The sequence below is a fragment of the Agelaius tricolor genome, unplaced genomic scaffold, assembly GCF_023055355.1.
Source record: "Agelaius tricolor isolate 1412-34295 unplaced genomic scaffold, bAgeTri1.0.p SCAF_18, whole genome shotgun sequence".
Taxonomy (NCBI): Eukaryota; Metazoa; Chordata; class Aves; order Passeriformes; family Icteridae; genus Agelaius; species Agelaius tricolor.
This window is the reverse complement of record NW_027269278.1, coordinates 7943902-7962928: the sequence shown is the minus strand read 5'-3', so window position 1 is coordinate 7962928 and position 19027 is coordinate 7943902. Positions and strand designations below refer to the sequence as shown.

Genomic DNA, 19027 nt, shown 5'->3' with positions numbered 1-19027 from the left:
TGCTGGAAAGACCTCCTGTGACCTCTCTTTCTGGCTGTTCACCCTCTACCCTTTGTCCCCAGAACCACTACAGGCAGCGACTCCTTTACCAGAGACACAGACACTTCTGCAGCGCTGCGAGGGGAACTGCAGGCAGTTGATGTCTAAGCACGAGGCAGAAACACCGAGCAGATGGCACAAGACCTGCCTTTCGTCCTTATTGATCTGATCCCCAAATCCAACTGCATCCACGATGGTCAGCTTCAGGTGCACGTTGCTCTCCTGCAGGTCGTAGGTGCGCGGGCGCAGGCGCACGGCGCTCTCGTAGTGGCTGGCTTCCTCCGTCTCAAAGGTGGTGTTGAACAGGGTGTTCATCAGTGTGGACTTCCCAATGCCAGTCTCACCTGGGGGGGACAAACCAGCAGCTCACTGCAGTGTGAATTTGTCACTTCAAAGCACGTTAATTAGAGAACTGAATGACACTGTGGAAGGTCACCCTGAGTGGCTCGTGCACAGACATGCAATTGTCACATGGGTGTCACACACAGGTGTCTGCCTTCCTGAAGGTCTCCCATGTTTAATGCAAACAGCACTTGGGGCCTGCCTCCCAGTATCACACAAAACACAGCAGCACAGCAAAGCACACTGTTTTCCTTTCCATGACCCCTGACTTTGCCTGGGATTCTGCACTAGAGAAGCTGTGCAGAGGACAATTTTAGCAGCCATTAAGGGACACCTGGGATGCATCACAAAAACCTCTGTCCCAGAATATTTGGCTGACAAGCTGTTTGTGAGCAGAAAGGCTTTGAACTGCTGTTCCTGGTAATGAAACAAGACTGATATTTTCCAGTTTGGCCTAGAAGGAGCCTCATTTAAACTCCTTATTCACTATACATAGCCCTAGTGGTCATGGGGGTGAAGAGAGGCAAAATCTGAGGAAATAACCTTCACTGCACAGTCTATAGAAAGCTGTAGGAGCTGCTGTATTTCTGCTGGTCTAGCAGGTTACAATACTTCAAACCTCATACACCATACAAGAACCAGCCAAAAAAGAAATGATGCTCATCTCATCACTGAAAGGAATTGGTCTCTAGTACTCCAGTCAGCATTGCTTGCTAGATCACATCAATACCAAAATTAAAAGCCAAGGATATAATAAGGTTATTTTAAAGTCAGTAAGGAACAGTCCCCCTCCTTTTCTAAGCACAGAGATGACCATGCTGGCACCTGGAAAGCACTGACTAGGCACAGCTCAGACACAAACCTCTTGTGCCCAGATTTGGGGTGCAGGCTCACACTCAGAAATAACCAAGTTACCAACAGCAGCTCTCACATAACCCATGGTGCATCTGACTGTATCTACCTAGACATCATACCCAGCAAAAGCTGCTCATGCAGCCACCCCAGCTAGCATATGGAAACACTTAACTTGCTATATACAGCCTTCCTTTGCTCCCTCCTATTGCAAAGCTATTGCAGCAGAGATGATGAGCAATAACCCACTGATTACAGAAATCCTTCTGCCTTGACTCAGTGTGTTTTTTAAGAGTTTGGCATTTCTGACTTGCTGAAGTCACTGCCAAGGCTGGTGGCACAGCAGGACACTCAATAAATGCTGGTCCCAGCCTCCCCCTGTGGCTGTTTGCAAGGACAGTGCTCACCCACACAGAGGATGTTGAAGCTGAAGCCTTGTGTGACAGACTTGCTGACCAGCTGATCCGGGAGGCTGTCGAAGCCCACATGGCCCCCCAGGGACAGGTTCCTCTTCTCTTCATTCTGCCAGGGAGAAGAAGCCAGATTAGCAAACTGCACTGAGATGGCAAAGCAGGCTGATGAGACCAAGATCACCCACCCTCCTGGGCACTGCAAAGCCCAGCAGTGCCCCTAAGGGCCTGTGTTTGGCACACCCCAGTACAAACCCCCCAACAGCCACCAACAGCAGGAGAGGGTGTGAAATACTGATCTTCGTGGGGAGCTGGGAGAACCAAGCTACCAGGCTCCAAAGTAAAGAAAACACCAGTGAGAGCTTTCACTACATGCAGCTGGGAGAGATTAGCAAAGGAAAACCTACCACAGTGTGTTTTAGCACTCATTTCTCTTGGACTTTTTTTTAATTTTATTTTCTCAAACCCTCCAGCAGTGAATTCAGCAGACAGACTGTACATTTTTCCCTGAGTACTTGTCATTCCCCCTTGCCATGGCCACAAGCAGCGAGGTTTGCTTGCTCGGCGCTGGGGGTGCCGCTGGCACAGACAGGGCAAGGAACCCTCTTGCTTTGCCATCTGTGAGCACACAGCTTTCCTCTGTTCCTCTGCTGTTCCTGTTCCTGCCTCCCCCGTGTGCACTTTGCTCTCCCTTCTGTTCCCTCCCTCCCCCACAGAAGCTGATCACCTGTAGAGGCTTTGCTTAGGAACTAAGACAACAAAATCCAAGGAGACAGCGGCTCTGTGACCTGTGCTAGACAGAAAGGAAGAGGAGAGCAGACATAAAGTCCAGCAAAGAGGAGCTGACAGAAGGGTCATTTCTCTTTCTAGTGGATAAAACCAAGAATGTTTAGAATTTCAACAGATGCACACCTCTCTGCACAACTAAGAAATGATGTCTGAACCCAGAGACCAGACCACCGTCCCTGGAGCCCCTCAGGCTCTTACCCACCCATGGAAAAGCAAGGAGACAGGATTTCAGAGAATGAATTGTGATTAATTCACCCTCACAATTTCTTTGGCAATTGATTGTTTTTCTTAACCACCAGCACACAGAAAATGGGAATGGAAAAAAAGTCTGCCCTTGGTTTGGCACTGGTTCTTCTGTCTGTTTCTGACAATTGGAATTTAATGTCCCAGCACTAAGAGAGGGATGCTCTTGAGAGACAAGAGCATCCCTGAGAAGAGCCTAAGCTGCCTGTCAAACTTAAATGAAGTCAAGAGGAAAATAAATGATGTGATAAACCTTGCCTCTGTGCCTGCAGTAAGATTGCTAAACAAAACACAAACTTTTGTTCAACTGCATCTTGAGTCAAAGCCCCCTTTAGCTCTGCCTTTGGTAGAACAAATATTCTCAGTCTTGTAAAATAAACCATTTAAATCACAAGAACAACCTGTGAACAGCTGAAACAACTTCCATGCCTCACACACAAACCTTCTGGCTATTCCATTTAGCATTTTTTACCCACTTTCAGATTATCTTAGCCCAGTGCTCTCCCAAGTGACTCCCTGGACAAAAACACAATTGAATCATAGCTGGGCTCCTGTGATCCATCCTATTCTGTCCATTCAGGATCAATCCACTCACTAACTTAGCAGAAAGAGAAATCATTTAAAATTTCCATGTGTAACTGATGTCAGCAATTACAGTTTTGAGATGGCCAAAGTTTAGGTGAATTAAAAATAAAACCAGCCCCTAAGACAGGGAGATCTCCAAGTTGAACTCTCTTCCATTCACCTGTCAGCACAGGGAGATGCTGCAACTCAGACCCCAGGATACACAGGGTGTTTTAAAGGTGCTACAACTCAGACCCCAGGATACACAGGGTGTATTAAAGGTGCTACAACTCAGACCCCAGGATACACAGGGTGTTTTAAAGGTGAATCTGTGTTGCTCCAGTCAGGCAAATGCTGAGCTGTGGATCCCACATGGGGTGGCACAACCTCAACAGGGAAGGGGAACCTGGGACACGTGTGAGCTGGGCAGAGACCCAGAGCTGATGAGGTCTGGCTTTGCCCTGGAGGAAGAGGCTGACACAAGGCACAGGAACCCACTGCAGGCACCAGCTGAGCTCAGGGGGCTTCCTCAGGCTCTCAGCCCACTCTCCTCATCTTCCCCAGCACCTCCCAGAGCTCCAGCTGCCAGCTCCCAGCTCTGCAATGCGGTGACAGCCGGGCAGGCTGTTCCCACAGAAAGGCACCGGGTTTGATGGTTACACTTTGTGTCTTTTCATTTTACGTAATAAACAAAAACAAGCAAACAAAAACACAAACCAGAAGCCTGGAATGACATTTTGGATGGGAAATAAATAAAGGCTGCCGATGGCTATGATGGGGCTGAAAGTGCCTGAGGCTGGGAGGAGGTTTCCAGGCAACAGGCAGCACCACTGCTCGAGATTTTAAAATAGGCTCCAGCTCAGCAAGGCTGCATTTAAATAGGCTCCAGCCAGGCAAGGCTGCATTGAGAACTCAGTCATGCCTTGGCTGCAGGAAACCCAAATGCATCTACACAGGGCTTTTTCTCTTCTTTTTTTGGCACTCAGTAGCTCTTCACTACAGGACAGGAATACACCTACTCAGAGCTGCTCGCCATCTCTCAAAGCTGTTAAATCAATGAGCCAAACTTCAGTGGAATAAATTTTGCCAGTGACCTTGAAATGCAGTTTCCTTTATTTCTGTAAGCAGCAGAAATAACCTGGTTCAAGTTCAAGGCGCTGCTGATACCAAAGCAGAAAACCATTTGCTGTGCTTGCACTGTGTTCAGCTGTCATTCAGCTCCAAAGGGATTTTGCTGTGTTAGGACAAACAATAGCAACAGCTGCTGGGAAGAAGGAAGACTAGGAAAATAAAGAAAGGGGGGGAAAAAGTTTTCACTGTTTTATTCTTTCTCTCCAATCCATTGAGCTTGGAAACCTGACAGCCTTGTGAATACAACCACTGCTCACTTGTGGAGTTTGGTGTGAGGACCTGTGCTGGAGAGGAACCTGCCCACACCCTGAATCAGCACCCAAATGACCAGCCCTTTTGGCCAGCTCCCACATGCCAGGGTGGCCCAAGGACAGCTTGAAAGTTCACCTGCTAGTGAAGGCAAGGTCACACTCCAAATAGAACCCCTTCCAGCAGAAGCCAGCCTGTCACACTCAGCAGAAATAATCAATCCAGAACACGAACGCTGCAATAAATGAGGGCAGCACTAATGCAGCAGTGTAGGGGGGTTTGTTTTTGTTTGTTTTAAACAAAAGCTAAGGATTTCAGTAGAGCTTTCTCCATCCTTTTGGCAGCAATGGGAGTGCCTTGCAGGACAGGAGCTGGGCAGGTCATATGGCAGAGCCAGCTGGGATCAGCCAGGGCAGAGCCAGGCAGGATCACAGCCCTGCCCTTCCCAGTTGCACTGCTCCCTGCACACTGCTATCCTCCTCAGCACTCAGTGAGCCAGGCACCTCCATCTCACAGCCTGCAGAGACAACTCTGCTGCTTCTTACCAGGCAGGACCCCCTCCTGGGGCTGCCAATAACCACGAGGCAGCCAACCTTTCTTGAAGCCCATTTCACCATTGCACAACATGATAATTAAGAGTCTGCAATGGCTCCAGGTGGGAACTTTAACCTCAAAGAGCAACTGCAGCCCTGACCATCCCTTCTTGGGTCATTAATAACATCCTATGATGGGGCAGCTGCCAGGGTTTTACTTGCAGTCTTTGACCATGCTCTTCAAAGATTTCTGTGCCTTGACCTGATCTTTAGGCTTGAAGCAGAGAGCCAAGGGGATAAATCATATTTTGAATCTCGAATTTTGTGGGAAATGAAAGATTAATCATAAAGTCAGAGCAGAACTGAAGTATTTTCAAATCCTAAGTCCTTACATTTTCACAAATGTTCTGTCCAGGCAACGGGCACAGAAATGGCACCTGGGGCATGGCCACAGGAACAACAGCCATCCCAGAGGGATGTATCAGATATCTTATGTATCTTTAGCTCTGATTCGACAGCAACATCATGGAAACATTTTCTTAGCATGCAGCAGAAAGACAGACATGTCCTTGGTAGCACAGATGGACGCATTTAGCTGAGACCACAAGAACTGAAATGAAATCTCCAACCACAGTGCTTCAAATGCCCCAGGCACCCCAGCTCCTGGACACACCCTGCTGGAAACTGAGGGTGCATTTAGGATGCACAATGGCACACCAGCCCATTCCTGTGGCCACACCAGCTCAGAGCTGCCCAGGGAACCAAAATCTGCTCTTCAAACCCACATCAGCTTCCGAGCCCATCCCCAGCAGGGTCACCACAGCTGTGCCCTGCGGCAGGGCTGGCAGGCAGATGGAGCAGGCAGCTGGCCACAGACCACAGCCACTGCAGAGGATGTATTATTTGGCCCTTTACTGCAAGTACTACAGCCACTGCAGATGATATTTTATTTGGTCCTTACTGCAAGTCAAACAAGAAAAGGCAGCAGAGAAACACAATCAGAAAGACCAAATCCAGATCCCCACAAGAGGGTCAACACAGCACCACATACTAATTCAGCTCTTCTTCAAAGACAGTGATAAAAGAAACCTGTGAGAAGTGCACAGGCTACAGCTTCAAACTGTGTGCCTATGATTCTTCAAAAAATAAAAACCTGATCACAGTTTCTCTTCATGCTTCACCTCCAAATTAGCATCAGTTTCACTCTGCGTCATTACATTTTTCAGCAGCTTGTTCCAGGAAAAGTGGTTTTACCCCTGCCTGCACAACCCAAGGGAATGTCAGCAGTGGGACCAGCTCCATGCTCAGCTGCCCCTCAGCTGCAGTGCTCCTAGCTGGGGCCCTGGTGCAGAGCAGAGCAGCTCTGACACTGCTTCGAGATGTGCTGCCCCTGCTTCCTTTGCTTCCACCAGGAGCAGTAGAAACAGAGTGGGCCTTGTATAGAGAAGATCATTCTGATATCAGTTGGTTAAAAAAAAATATCTCTAGAAGTATCATCTTTCAATAATCCCACCACAAATTTCTCCTTAGTGACATATGCTTGTGTTTCCTGCTTGAGACAACCCTCAGGCTTTTTTTCCTGAATGATGCAGGTGAAAGCATATGGGTAAACAGAAGTGTAATTGAATGCCACAATCATAAATGGTGATACTTATTTTTGTTAAATGGTGAAGCTGGCATGCTGGGACTTGTAATGTAAACTCTGGGCCCTGCTTCATCAGCGTGCAAGCAACTGGTGAATAAAATTGAGAGGGAAAACAAAACATCATGTGGTTTAGCTGATAAACAGTGATGACTTCTAGATGTATACCCTGAGGGATAGCACAGAACTTTTCTGTATCTGAGCTGCCCTTTCCCATTTCTACAGCTCAACAGAACATAAGTGAAAAAGATGAACAGCTGACATTTTCCAAGACCAAACAGCAAAGACCTACAGGGCAAGAAGGAAGGAGATTGAGTTTTCTCTCCTTTCTGCTACATGAATAGGGCTTACACTGGAGCAGTGACCTTCAACCCAAAGGTGTCTGCTGCTCCCAAACACTGCTTCCAGCACCTCTGCACCACCAGCCTGGGATCTGTGGCCAGGCTGCAGCTCACCACAGCCAGCCCCACACTGGGAGAAGCTTGTGTCTTCCAAGAGCTCACCAGGCAGCTGTGTTTCAGGTCCTTCTCTTCCCAGAGTCTTCTCACTTACATTTTACACACACATTTAGAAAACACAAAGAGGCAACAATACAACATCTGCATGGTGCTTTTCCACAGCGCTTCAATTCCCACTACTGAGGCACGCTTTTGTTTCTACATTCCTCAGTCCCGGATGCCACCAAGACCTTACACCATGACAAATCCTCCAGTGCTTTGCTGGGTCCAGGCATCATCAGTGTCACACGGATGCCCTGCAGCAGGTCTGTGGCACTGGCTGTTCCCAGGGGAGCACTGCTTTGCCCTGCAGGGAACAGTGCAAAGGCCAGGCACACTCAGATCCTCTCCCTTCTGATTTACAGTCAAATCAAAGCAGAAGGAAAATCCAGAGCTAGCAGATTGCAGGTTCCTGAGCAGAGTGACTCAGAGCAGCAGGAGGAAGAGCAGGGGGGCTCCCCAAACCCTGCACAGCCATGGTGCCACTGCAGAGCTCAGGGGCTGGCCTGGCACAGCTGGGCACTGCTGCTGGGCACAAAACAATGACTTCACCCTCTCCATGCCCCATCCACAATTCACAGCAGTGTGTGCAACACAAAGATTAATACATGCACCAGTGGTGTTTGTAGGATGCTATTCCCTTGTGTCCTGCATGGAAAGACATGGAATCAGGAAATCTTTCCATCCTGGTGCAGGGAGGCTCATTTTGCAACTGAGCAGAGAAAGGACTGAGTGATATCTGGCTGTTTATCCAGCCCAGGCAGGGCAAGCTGGTCCCAGGTACAGGCTCATGTGTGCCAGCCACAGGCACTGCCTGGCCCCTCTCAGCCTGGGCACTTGGGGCAGCAGCTCCACAAACCACAAAAAAGAGAGGGGCAGCTTCAGGGTTCAGCACATGCAGGCCCCCAACCCAGCCCCACAACCTCCCCCAAATGCCCCTCCTGCAGGATTCCTTACAAGGGCACTTGTAGTTATCATCATTTCACAAGTGCACTGAGTCATGGAGCAGTTGAGTACTTGCCTAGAGACTTTTGGGCAAACAGTGTCAGATGCCAAATTCAGCTTCTTTGTCCAAGCAGGCACTCCCTGGGCTTGGCCCAGCTTCTGGATCAATGCAGAGAAATTTGACAAATTACCTCTCTCTGGAGAATCTCTCCATCTCTGAATGCTGGCTCAATAAATGCCACTTGACATTTGCAAAGCGACAGCAGTGAGTAGGGAGTCATGTTTCCATGAAGAAAATCCCTCTTTTGCCCAGCTCAGAGCTGAGGGGCACTTAACAGCAACACCACACCCCATGTAAGGAAAATACCTCTGTGGTGTGAGCAACATTCAAAACACTCACTAGCACACATGAAAACATCACCTGTCTTGTACTCAACAGGCTAATGACTATTAGATGTACAACAGCACCAGTGAATGAGATTGCACTTTGCAGCCTATTAAGCAGAAGGAGATGGTCCAAGAGAGGTAATGAGACCAGATTTGACAGTGAGAGGATTCTGAGACCAGTGAGAGGATTCTGAGCATAGTCAGTCTTAGCAGAGGGCTCAACAGAGGTGGAGTAGGCGTGACCTTGTGGGTGCCTTTGGCACTGGAGACAAAATGAAGCACACTCAGCTCACTGGGGCTGGCCAGTGGAGCTCTCAGCACCTCTTAGGCTAAAATTGTCACGTCTAAATGGCACCTAATCTCAAGGAGATTTGCAAAATGCAAGCACACAGCCAATTCTGAAGGTTTTCAGTTAATCTTAAGCATGGGCTTAAAATTTCAGATCCCCATCGTGGAGCATTTAATAACAGGCTGGGGAAAGAAGAAAGGAAGAAAAAACAAGCCCACAGATGTGGAGTTTCTGCTGATTTACCACAATATCAACAATAGAAGATGAAGAGCTCCATCTTCTCTGCTGCCTCCTGCTCCCGCCCGCTCTGGTAGTGGTACATGGTCAGTCAGCCAGGCTGCACCTGAGATCATGAACCTTCCACCCCTGTGCAGGGAGGGCAACTGTCGTTTTTCCCTGTTGTAGCAACCCTAAAGAGCTGTAAAAGGTAACATGGTGATGCCTAGCCTTGCTCTTCCCTCCAGCAATGGCAAGTGCCTTTCCTTCCTTCTGTTTTCCAACAGGCAGCACAGCCACATCCAAGCCAGCTCTCTGTGCGTGGGATGCTGTGCCAGCCAGCCATCTCCAGTTGCTGCATGCTCACAATAATCTTCCAGCCTACACTGGAGTCCCCCCCAAAAAGCCTCCCACTAAACCAACACAATTCCCAGCCCCCCTCCCCGTTAAACCGCTCTTCTAAGAATGCCAAGAATTTTCCCAGACACTCAAGCCTTTATTCATATCCCTCCTGGCTCCCAGCTGCACTGCAGGCAGGCAAAAACATCACTGAAGAAACCACATATGGAGTCACCACCAAGACATGCCAAGTAAAAATCAGAGCCACTTTACCACTTTATATTACAGAAGCAAGAAGAGTAAAGAGCTGAGGTTCTTGCCTTTAACTTTTGGACCCATTTTTAAGATCTATTCACAAACTTTAAGACCAGCAAGTGACCAGCGAATGCATTGTGAAGTGCAATGCTCAGCACCTATGGAAAACAAATATTTCAAAATATCCCTGGGCTAGAGCCAAGGTTTCACAATGCCCCACGTGCCCCAGGGCAGTCTCGGGGAAGCAAAGGCTCTGCTGCACAGCAGCGAAACCCAGTGCTGAGCACACACTGCACCTCCTCCCTAAGGAGGTGGACAGGGATTTCAGCGAGAAGCCAAGCTCCTTTAAGGGAGGAACTCCTTAGGCAAGCTCCTTAATTGCTTTCCTGTATCCAAGGCTGGTGCCAAAGCACTCTGGATTGCTGGGCACACCTTGGGCTGTGTCCATTGCTGGGCACACCTTGGGCTGTGTCCCAGCACCAGCCGGATGCTGGGCACTCCCAGCACGGATCTGCACCTCCACTGCTCCCCTTCTGCTCCAGCCTGCTCCTTCAGCACTTTTGAGCACACAGCTGAGCTGAACACTGCCTTCAGTTTCTCTTCAGCCCCAGCAGCCTTTCCTCCTTCAGAAAAACACAAACCACAGAACACAAAATAAAAATCCTACACGCATCTGCAGCATCAAATGGCACAGGCTTAAAACAACAGTTTTTGCTGATGCTCAAAGCCAAGTCTCAAGGGAGAGTAAAGCTCCTCATCTTCTTACACCACACACATCCAAGTTGATCCATTCACAACCTGTGAATGCAACATCAGTTTTAATTTTCTGCAAACAAACTGACTGTTTCTGGCTTAAATTCCTCTCTGTTTTTCCACCACAAGCAAAATTCCCACATGCTTCTTTTCTTAAGCTGTTATTTAGTGATTTCCCTATAACATTTATAAGGCCTAATTAATTAACTGTGAGGTTTTTCTTAATCAAGAGAGGATTAAATGGGCATTTTGCCTCTATCACAAGTCCTGGACGAGAGTTTACAATGAGCAAAGCAGGATTTACCAGGCATTTTGCATACAGTGTTTTGCAAACATGAAGGCTGCCTTTGAGAATAAGGAAAGTTGGTTAAAAATAAAGAAAGCTATGGAACCAAAAATGAAAGACATTTCCTCCAAAATGACCTTAAAGGATGAGAAAGTTCAGCTTCTCTGCAGCCTGAGAATTCCATCCCCCATAAGCTATTCAAAACCAAGCAAAGTCCAAAACACAAATGAAACTTTTTAAACAGACTGAAAAAAAAAGATCCTGAAATACAAACAAAGCCACCCAACACTGCCCTAGTTAGTTTCTTTTTAAAATTATTTATTCAGAAGCTGCTGAGTCTTTTCAGTTAATGGACTTCCCAATTAACCCTGTCAAGAGCCTAATCTTAGCACCTTATCTAGTGCAGACTTTCTCCAAGTTCACCCAAGGCAGCGATGCATTCCCAGTTTACTCAGCTGCTCTAAGCTGAGCAATCTCTTTGGTTTCCCAGCATCCTTCCATGAGGAGACACTTGGTAAACACAAGTGGCTGTTGGACAAAGCCAGGAGATAAACTGAGTGCCTACCCTTAAGGACTGGAATGAAAAAGGTTTGGAGCAGTTTAAAAGAAAAGTGGCAGAGGGGGAAAAAGGATCTGGATCCCCATCACTCCAAACAAGCCATGCTGGATAGCAGTCACCAAGCTTATTTGCTTTAGCTACCACTTAAAATAAACATGGCTAATTCCCACATACGTTTCCAGAATTTATTGCCCAATTACAATAAATACTATTATCCAGTCTATTTTTAGAGAAGGGAACAGAGATATAATGGGAACCCAAGAGCTTTTGGTCACCACTGTATGCTTCTTCCAGTTTGCCTTATGCAACCATCCCACAGCATCTCCACCAACAGATCTTCCAGCTACTGACCACATTTTCTTGTAATAATAACTGGAAGACATTAGAAAGAGAATATCCCAGAATATACCACAGCAACTCAGCTCCTCTGAGGGCTACACCAGAGTCATCATACTAATAAGCTGACTACTATATATCCTATTAACACATGCCTCCAGAAAGCCTCCAAGTGTATTAGCACAGAATGCCTTTAATCTGAAGAATCAAGGCAACAGAAAAAAGGAAAAGGAAACTTCTATTTGAAAAATCCTCACAGCAAAAAGATAAGCTGAAAGCACTATTTGTTCTGTATGAAAACACAGAATAAATCTATATTTAGGAATATGAGCTGGAAGCACCTTTGCTGCAGAAAAAGGGAAGGGGGATGTTGCTGGGAGGCCAGCTGCCACCTTCCCCAGGCAGCATTTCCCTGTGGCAGAGCTGAAAGCCAGGATCAGCGTGGCTCAGGAGGGAAGGCTGCTGTGAGCAGGGTGTGGAGCAGAGACCTGGCAATGCCCTTGTGCCCCCAGAGCCCGGGCACCCAGCAATGCACACACTGCAACACAGCAGGGATGGTCTCCTCTCCCAGAGGCAGACCTGAGGGCTGCAGGGAGGTCCTGGCAGACATGGGAAGGTTCCATTTTCCAGCATCACCACAAGCTCAGGGAACATGCTGCACACAACCACAGCTGAAGGCATGCCTGTACAGCCCTGTGCAGGCAGACATGAACTCAGCAGAGCAGAGCTGGGGGCTGAGCCCTTCTCTGTCACAGCCAGAGCCAGCTGAGGGCTGCTGTGGGGGACTCGATGCATTCCCCATATGTTTCCTTGCACACAAAATGCAAGCTCATCACAGCATCTCATGCAATAGTGATGAGGATGGGAGAACCCCAAGCCTTGGATGGAAACCCAGCCCAGGCTCTCTGGCTCCACAGCTCCCTGTGACAGTCTGGGGCTGAGGCCATGCAGGCAGCGAGGGCAAGAGCCCCGAGACAGAGCTCGATGGGAACCTTGCTCCAGCTGTCTGACATCCCTGGAATTTCATGCCTGTGGGAGACAGACACTTTCTGGTTTCACAAAGGAATCTGAACATCTAAAAGTGGTGCCTTCACAGCGCTGACCTGGTCAGCCACAAGCCGAGAGCGGTGATTAGGGCTGTGTCCAAGAATCCTGTGGTTCTCACTGACACCACTCCTCTCTGAAAGTCTCCCATCACCCCATTTGGAGGATGCTGATTCCCTGTCTGGGTTTACCTTTTGCATCCCACTGTCACAAACTGGATGAGCATGGCTGCTTATGCCAGAGGAGAGGCTCTGGAAGGAAAGCACGTGGCTGGGACTGAGCACAAAGAGCACTTTCAGGATTTTTTTTTCCTCACTTGGGCTGCTCTAGGAGAAGAGGTTGGCTCTCTTAGATGTCTGACACTTTCATGATAAGTGAATATAAATGCAAAGCTTCAGGTATAAACCTAGAGCTTGCTGCAGCTATGCAGATGTGGGGAAGAAGAGAAACGAGCAGATTCGGCATAAACACAAGGCCCATCTCAACAAAACAAGTATGGGACAGGACAATGTTACTTCTAAGGGCTGCACAAACAGGGCATCTGAAACAAACAGGGCAGCTGCTCCCAACACAGCCTGAAGTGTGTTCAAAACATTCTGAATAATCAAAACTAATCCCACAAACGTGCCCTTACCCTACACAGGTGGGGTGAAGCGTGCAGCCTGCCCACACCCCGCCCGTCTCCCTCAGTCCCATCACCTCCCAAATTCCTCCTCTTCATTGCACAACCCAGGAAAAGCCAATTCAGCATCATGCCAGCTTCTCCCCCTCCCAAGCTCGGAGCCAAAGGGAAGGAGAAGAGATGAGCGTGACTACTGCTCCTGCAGACAGAAAAACAGCCCAGTGATGGGCCCTGGTTTGCACAGTGGTGCCTTGAGACGACAGGACTGGGCACAGCGGGGCACTCAGAGCCAGGGCTGTGCCTCTCCCCGCAGCTGGAGACAGCCCTGCTGTTCTGCCACACAAGATAATATTTAGGGAGCTTCTGGCCCTCCAGCAATGCTGGGGACTGGCTGACAGCTGCCACCCCAGCACAGACGACAAGGCCTGACACCGTGCCGGCTCCTGAAAGGGAGCCATTCTTGACAAGGCCTGACACCGTGCCGGCTCCTGAAAGGGAGCCATTCTTGACAAGGCCTGACACCGTGCCGGCTCCTGAAAGGGAGCCATTCTTCAGGCCCGCGTTTGTTTTGCCGGTGCTGAGGGCACACGCGGCCTCAGGCTCCGCCAGCTCACGTCCCTCCACCCACGGCCTGCACCCACTGCAGGCAGGAGAGCTCCGGAGAGCTCGGCAGCTCCCACGCACAACAACATGCTGCAGGAGGAAGAGACACCCCGGATTCACCAGCACTGACAGCACCACAGCGGGGAAGAGGGAAAAAAACCCCAAAAAAACATCTTATTCTGGGCAATGTTTGTACCCAGTGCATATATTGAAAGTAAGTGTTGAACTGCCATGGGCTGTGGTTGAGGTAATTGATTCTGTGGTTGAGGCAGTCAGAGCTGGCTTCCTGCGTGAGGACAGGCGAAATTCCAGGGGAGGGATCACAGGCTTGGAGATGCAACCAGCAATTTGTCCCCTCCAGTGGAAGGCCATTTTCTGCATCGTTCCCTCCCAAAAAAGCATACACTACAGGCAGAAGAGTTGGCCAGCACAGGAGGAGAAGGGCTGCTCCTGCTGGGTTGGCTTTCTGGTGCCTGCTACCAGCTTGGAGAAAAATCTGTCACTTGTGCTCCACGCTGCATGGGGGACCACTTGAGTTTATCCAGGCAAAAGGTAAAATAACTGAATAGCAGAAACAGACAAAGATATTTAATACTGGAACTCCCAAACGGTGCCAACTGCCTGGGTGAAAAAGAGAGCAGAGGGAATGTCTGAATTCAACTCAACCCCGTTTTCCACTGGAATTGAGCCATGGAAAGGTTTCCTTTAGAGTTTGTTTCGAAGAAAATGTAAGCCTGTGCTTAGGACCTGCAGTGATAAGACTTCTGGTCATGAAACACAGCGGTTCTCAGCTCACTCCCCAAGCCCATCTCTCATAGACTAAGGCATCACACTGGCCCCTTACAGGAAGAGTGGGTTTAGGCTGTGCAGTCATTAAGTGAACCTGAGCTTACAGAAAGCAGCAGCAGCACATGAAGTTTATCACAATGGCAGTTGTGGCAGGAACAGGCACCATCGAAAGGTGCCCGTTCAGAGCTGGGAGCAGGTGACAAGAAGGCAGCGGTGTGTAAACAGGTAACACTCACACACAGCTGACAAACTTGCCAGATCCTCCCCAAGCTCAGCAACTCTCTGAGACAAAGCAAATCCCATCATCTACTTCCAGCAAACAAATTGCTCTTCAGCTTTCCTCTGTATAAAGTGGTGTTTTCTCTCCAAGATCTTCTAAGGGACATTAATTTATTGTAAAGCTGCCAGTACCAGCCCAGCTGTCAATCACTTACATGAAGGGAAATCTCAGGATTGCACATGGACAGCTGTCCCCAGCCACAGCTCACACTCTGCCAGGTACGTGTGAAGTGTCCAGTGCTCTCTGCCCTGGGCATCAATGCTCACACATCCCTGTCCACGAAGGCAGTCACAGTGTCCACACAGAGCAATCAGCCAAAGTTAGCTTTTCATGCTGCACTCTTATCTGAGCCCAACCCTGAGACTGAGGACACCTGCTGCTTCTCCCAGAACTGCTCAGTTTGGAGCCCACTGCCTCTGCACCACCATGTCAGGCTATGAGTTAGTGCAGACAGTTTTGTGAGCTCAGTGTGCTTTATTTTAAAAAAGAGAAAGCAACAGATTTGGGAAAGCAGAAGTCTTATAGTCTCAGTCTCACATCTCATCCCATTTATTCTCCAATGCATCTCCAGTCATTTCGCTGTCACTTTTTCTTATTCCAGCTTTTCCAAGCTCCTTCAGAGCTCCTGCATTTCCAGCACCTTCTGGCTTCCACTTGCACGAGGTGGTTGGGCTGTTTCCCATTCAACATCCCAACATCCTTGCTAATACTGCTAGTGTCTGCTCCAGTGCAGTCACCACATGTGCTAACTCAGCACTGGCCAGCCCAGGCAATGGACAAGCTTTAATGACAAAATAAAAGTATTTCATAAATGAACCAAACTTTATCTGTTCTCCTTCCACCCTGGTGGTGAGCAGCTCCAGAAGTGATGCCTGCAGCCCAAGCCCTGAACACAGCTGTGGCTACCAGAGCAGATGAGCAGAAAACTTCAGTCTCCAGGGGTTGAAGCAAATTTCTCTCACAACAATACAGCCACAAAAACAAAGGTCATGTTGAGCACCACTGATCTGATCCTGCTGCCTCAGAGGCAGCTTTCCATGGGTGAGCTTCCTTTTGTTTGTTTTTGTTGGTCATTTCCAACAGCAGCACTTGAAGGGAACTTTATTGTGCTGGAGACAGAGGCAATCTGGAGGACTGCACAAGGGAAGTGTGCATCTGGGGAGTTTTCAAAACACATTATCCAAACCTTAGGGTCACTACATTCCAGGATATCATTGTCAGCTGGACACCTATAAATAGCTTCACCAATCATGACCCATTGTGTATCAAAACCCCACTTCAGAGGCTTTTTCAGCATTACTTCCTACTGCAAATACAAACAGCTGGTAAAAATAAGTGAATTTATCAGCACCTTTGCTTGGCAGTGACAAGCTACTCCCACATGGACTTCATGCTCAGGGAGCTGAGGTATGGTAATATAAAATGGCAACAAGAAACCTGTAAGCCCTGCAGAAAGAACAACTCAGAACACCTGAATCACGAGGTTTCCATGATGCTGGAGGAACAACAGCTGAGATGGAAGCTAGGGGTAAAGGAAACAGCAGCTGGGACAGATGTCTGCCCCACATCAAATAGACATGAAGAGGGTGCTCTCCCACCCTCAAAATCCCTATAAACCCATCCCTGCTCACTGCACAAAACAAGCAGGTTTCTTGCTAATGCAATTGGGCACTCAAGCCATGCTGGAGCCCAGCCACTTCCCTCTGGTGCCCAAACGAGAGCCAAACACCGTCAGGAGGATTTTTTTTACCCTTTCTTCTTTTAAAATCAAAGTGACAGAGTATTGATGTAAGTACACAAAAAAAGGAAATTAATTAATTTTTCTCCAGAACTAGGCAATATTTTAGATTCCTGTAATGCCTATGAAAACCTGCACAGGCAACAGCAGGCACACCAAATTAACATTCGACGTATTTTATATGATACAAATGCAGAAAGAAGTGCAATGAAAGAGTCTTGGTGTTTTCATTCTCTGTCACTGTCATTACCTTAATCTACTCCTCCCAGAGCCTAGAAACATTAGCTTTCTTAAATAAGAGCCCCAGTTCAATTTTCCTTTATGCAAGTTTTAAGTAAGTTACAGTCTTGAAAAGTCATTCCTGAGCTGGAAACTTTTGGGCCAGGACTCAAGGAAATGAAGCAGGGTTTGAGATCCTTGGCAAAAAGTAGCTTACAGAGAAAACAGTAGCAGGGACTTGTTTGTGCTCAAAGGGCATGCCTATAATTCAGACAGCCACCTCTGCTGTTCCCATTTATTTAGTAATATCACACCAGACTATTTTGACTTTGGAGAGCTATGCTATTTAATGCGGTAAAAATGTTTTTTAGCTCTAAGACAGTACAAGACACAACACCGAGCTATTTAACGAGAGGAGCCCTTCCAACAGCAACAAAAAATTCAATCTGTAGACAAAGAATAGCTTTGGGCCGACAGATTTTAGCCAGATTGACTTCCGATAGCAGTTATACAACATGTGAGCTGCAGAGAGGCGGCAGTGCACGGGTCACGCTCCATATTTGCTGTACAGCATTCCTCATACATTGGCTCAGAGAGCAGCCAGCCTCAAGGGTTTGCTTTACCCGTGTTTCAACCAGCGTGCCTCTCCCTGTGTTATATACACACCGCTAAGTTACTACTGCGGAGTGTTTGGATAGCAGCGGTATGTAAACAATCGCTGTTTGGGAAGGTCTGACCCCATTTCCTGCCGCCTGTCTTTGCGGGGTGATGCGTGCCCGCAGACACAGGGTCGGGTACCCTGTAGGAGCATCCCGGCCATCCCGGCAGGACTCCCCGAGCGTGCCGGGGCCGGTGCCAGCACCAGAGGCGGCTGCGAGGCCCCGGAACCCTTCACGGGCTGCTCCCTCCGCCCACGGCGCGGGCAGGATCCTTCCCGCAAGGACTTTCCCCGCGCCCTCCGCGGCTGAGCGCCGGCACCGGCATCGCCCGCTCCCGCCCCAGCTCCCCCGCGCCGCCGGCGGGGCAGCGGCCGCGCATCCCCCGCCGTGCCCCGGACCCGCCACCCGCTGGGTTATTCCCCGGCACCCGAGCGGCAAAGAGACCGCAAGTGGCGCGGCCGAGAGCGGGGCGGTGCTCACCGAGAAGCGCTCCAGGTCGGTGGCGGCCATGGCCGGGGCTGGCGCGGCTCCGGCGGCGGGAGCGCTGCTGCCGCTGCCCGCCGCGAGTGGCTGCGGCTGAATGGATCCAATATGGCCACTTCCTGGAACCGCCCTCCGCCCGCCGCAGGCGCCGCCCGCCCGCCGGACCGGGGAACCGAGGGGACGGGCCCCGCCGGGCCGGGGCAGGACCGGGACAGCCTCCCCTCGGCCGGCGGGGCGGGCCCGCCGCTCCCAGCGCGGAGGGGAGTGGAACCGAGGAGGAGCGGTCGGGTTGCCCCGGAGGGCTCCCTGCCGGGGGTCAGGTGCCGGTCTGGGGGCGAGCACATGGTACGGGTGGCCCTGGCAGGAGAAGCGACAGTGTGGCTGCGGAAGGGCCGGGAGCATCCTCCGCAGGGGTTGCACAGACCCGGGACATGGCATCCCGCAGGGGTCTCACAGACCCGGAACATGGCATCCCGCAGGGGTCGCACAGACCCAGGACATGGCATTCCGCAGGGGTCTCACAGACCCGGGACATGGCGTCCCGCAGGGGTCGCACAGACCCAGGACATGGCATTCCACAGGGCAGCGGTGCCTCTGTAAGACGCGGCAGCCACACCAAAGTGGCAGCCACGGCGTGGGTTTGAGCCGGGACACGCAGCGCGCACGGCCATTAACGCTGCCCGCATTTATGCTGATTTAAAGTATGCAACAGAGAGCTGTGGAGTCTTTCTTCGTCGTTCCTTCCCACCTAAGGGCACAGAGCCAAGGCCACCGCCAGTCTCTGTAACGCAGACATTGGTATTTCAGGAGCTGCTAGCACAGAGCGGGTTCTGTTGCTTTCGGGTGCCCTCTGCTGCAGTGCAGCTTCCCAGGAGCAGCTCACCAGAGCCATGTGCGCTCCCGGTGCTGCTGGGTCACTAGACCAGACCTGCCC

General features: G+C 49.8%; 1 protein-coding gene across 3 annotated transcripts in view; it reads right to left on the bottom strand.

The window, feature by feature from the left end:
* SEPTIN8 (septin 8) overlaps nt 1–18246 on the bottom strand; it is a 35093-nt gene extending 16847 nt beyond the window's left edge. For all 3 annotated transcript variants that reach the window (XM_071443155.1, XM_071443156.1, XM_071443157.1), the window contains exons 1-3: nt 18091–18246; nt 1641–1755; nt 188–383 (exon numbers count right to left, since the gene is read on the bottom strand). In XM_071443155.1, the coding sequence (XP_071299256.1) occupies nt 188–383; nt 1641–1755; nt 18091–18120 (341 nt within the window). In that variant the 5' untranslated portion in view covers nt 18121–18246. The remainder of the gene's footprint in view (nt 1–187; nt 384–1640; nt 1756–18090) is intronic.
* Nucleotides 18247–19027: the final 781 nt, after the last annotated feature.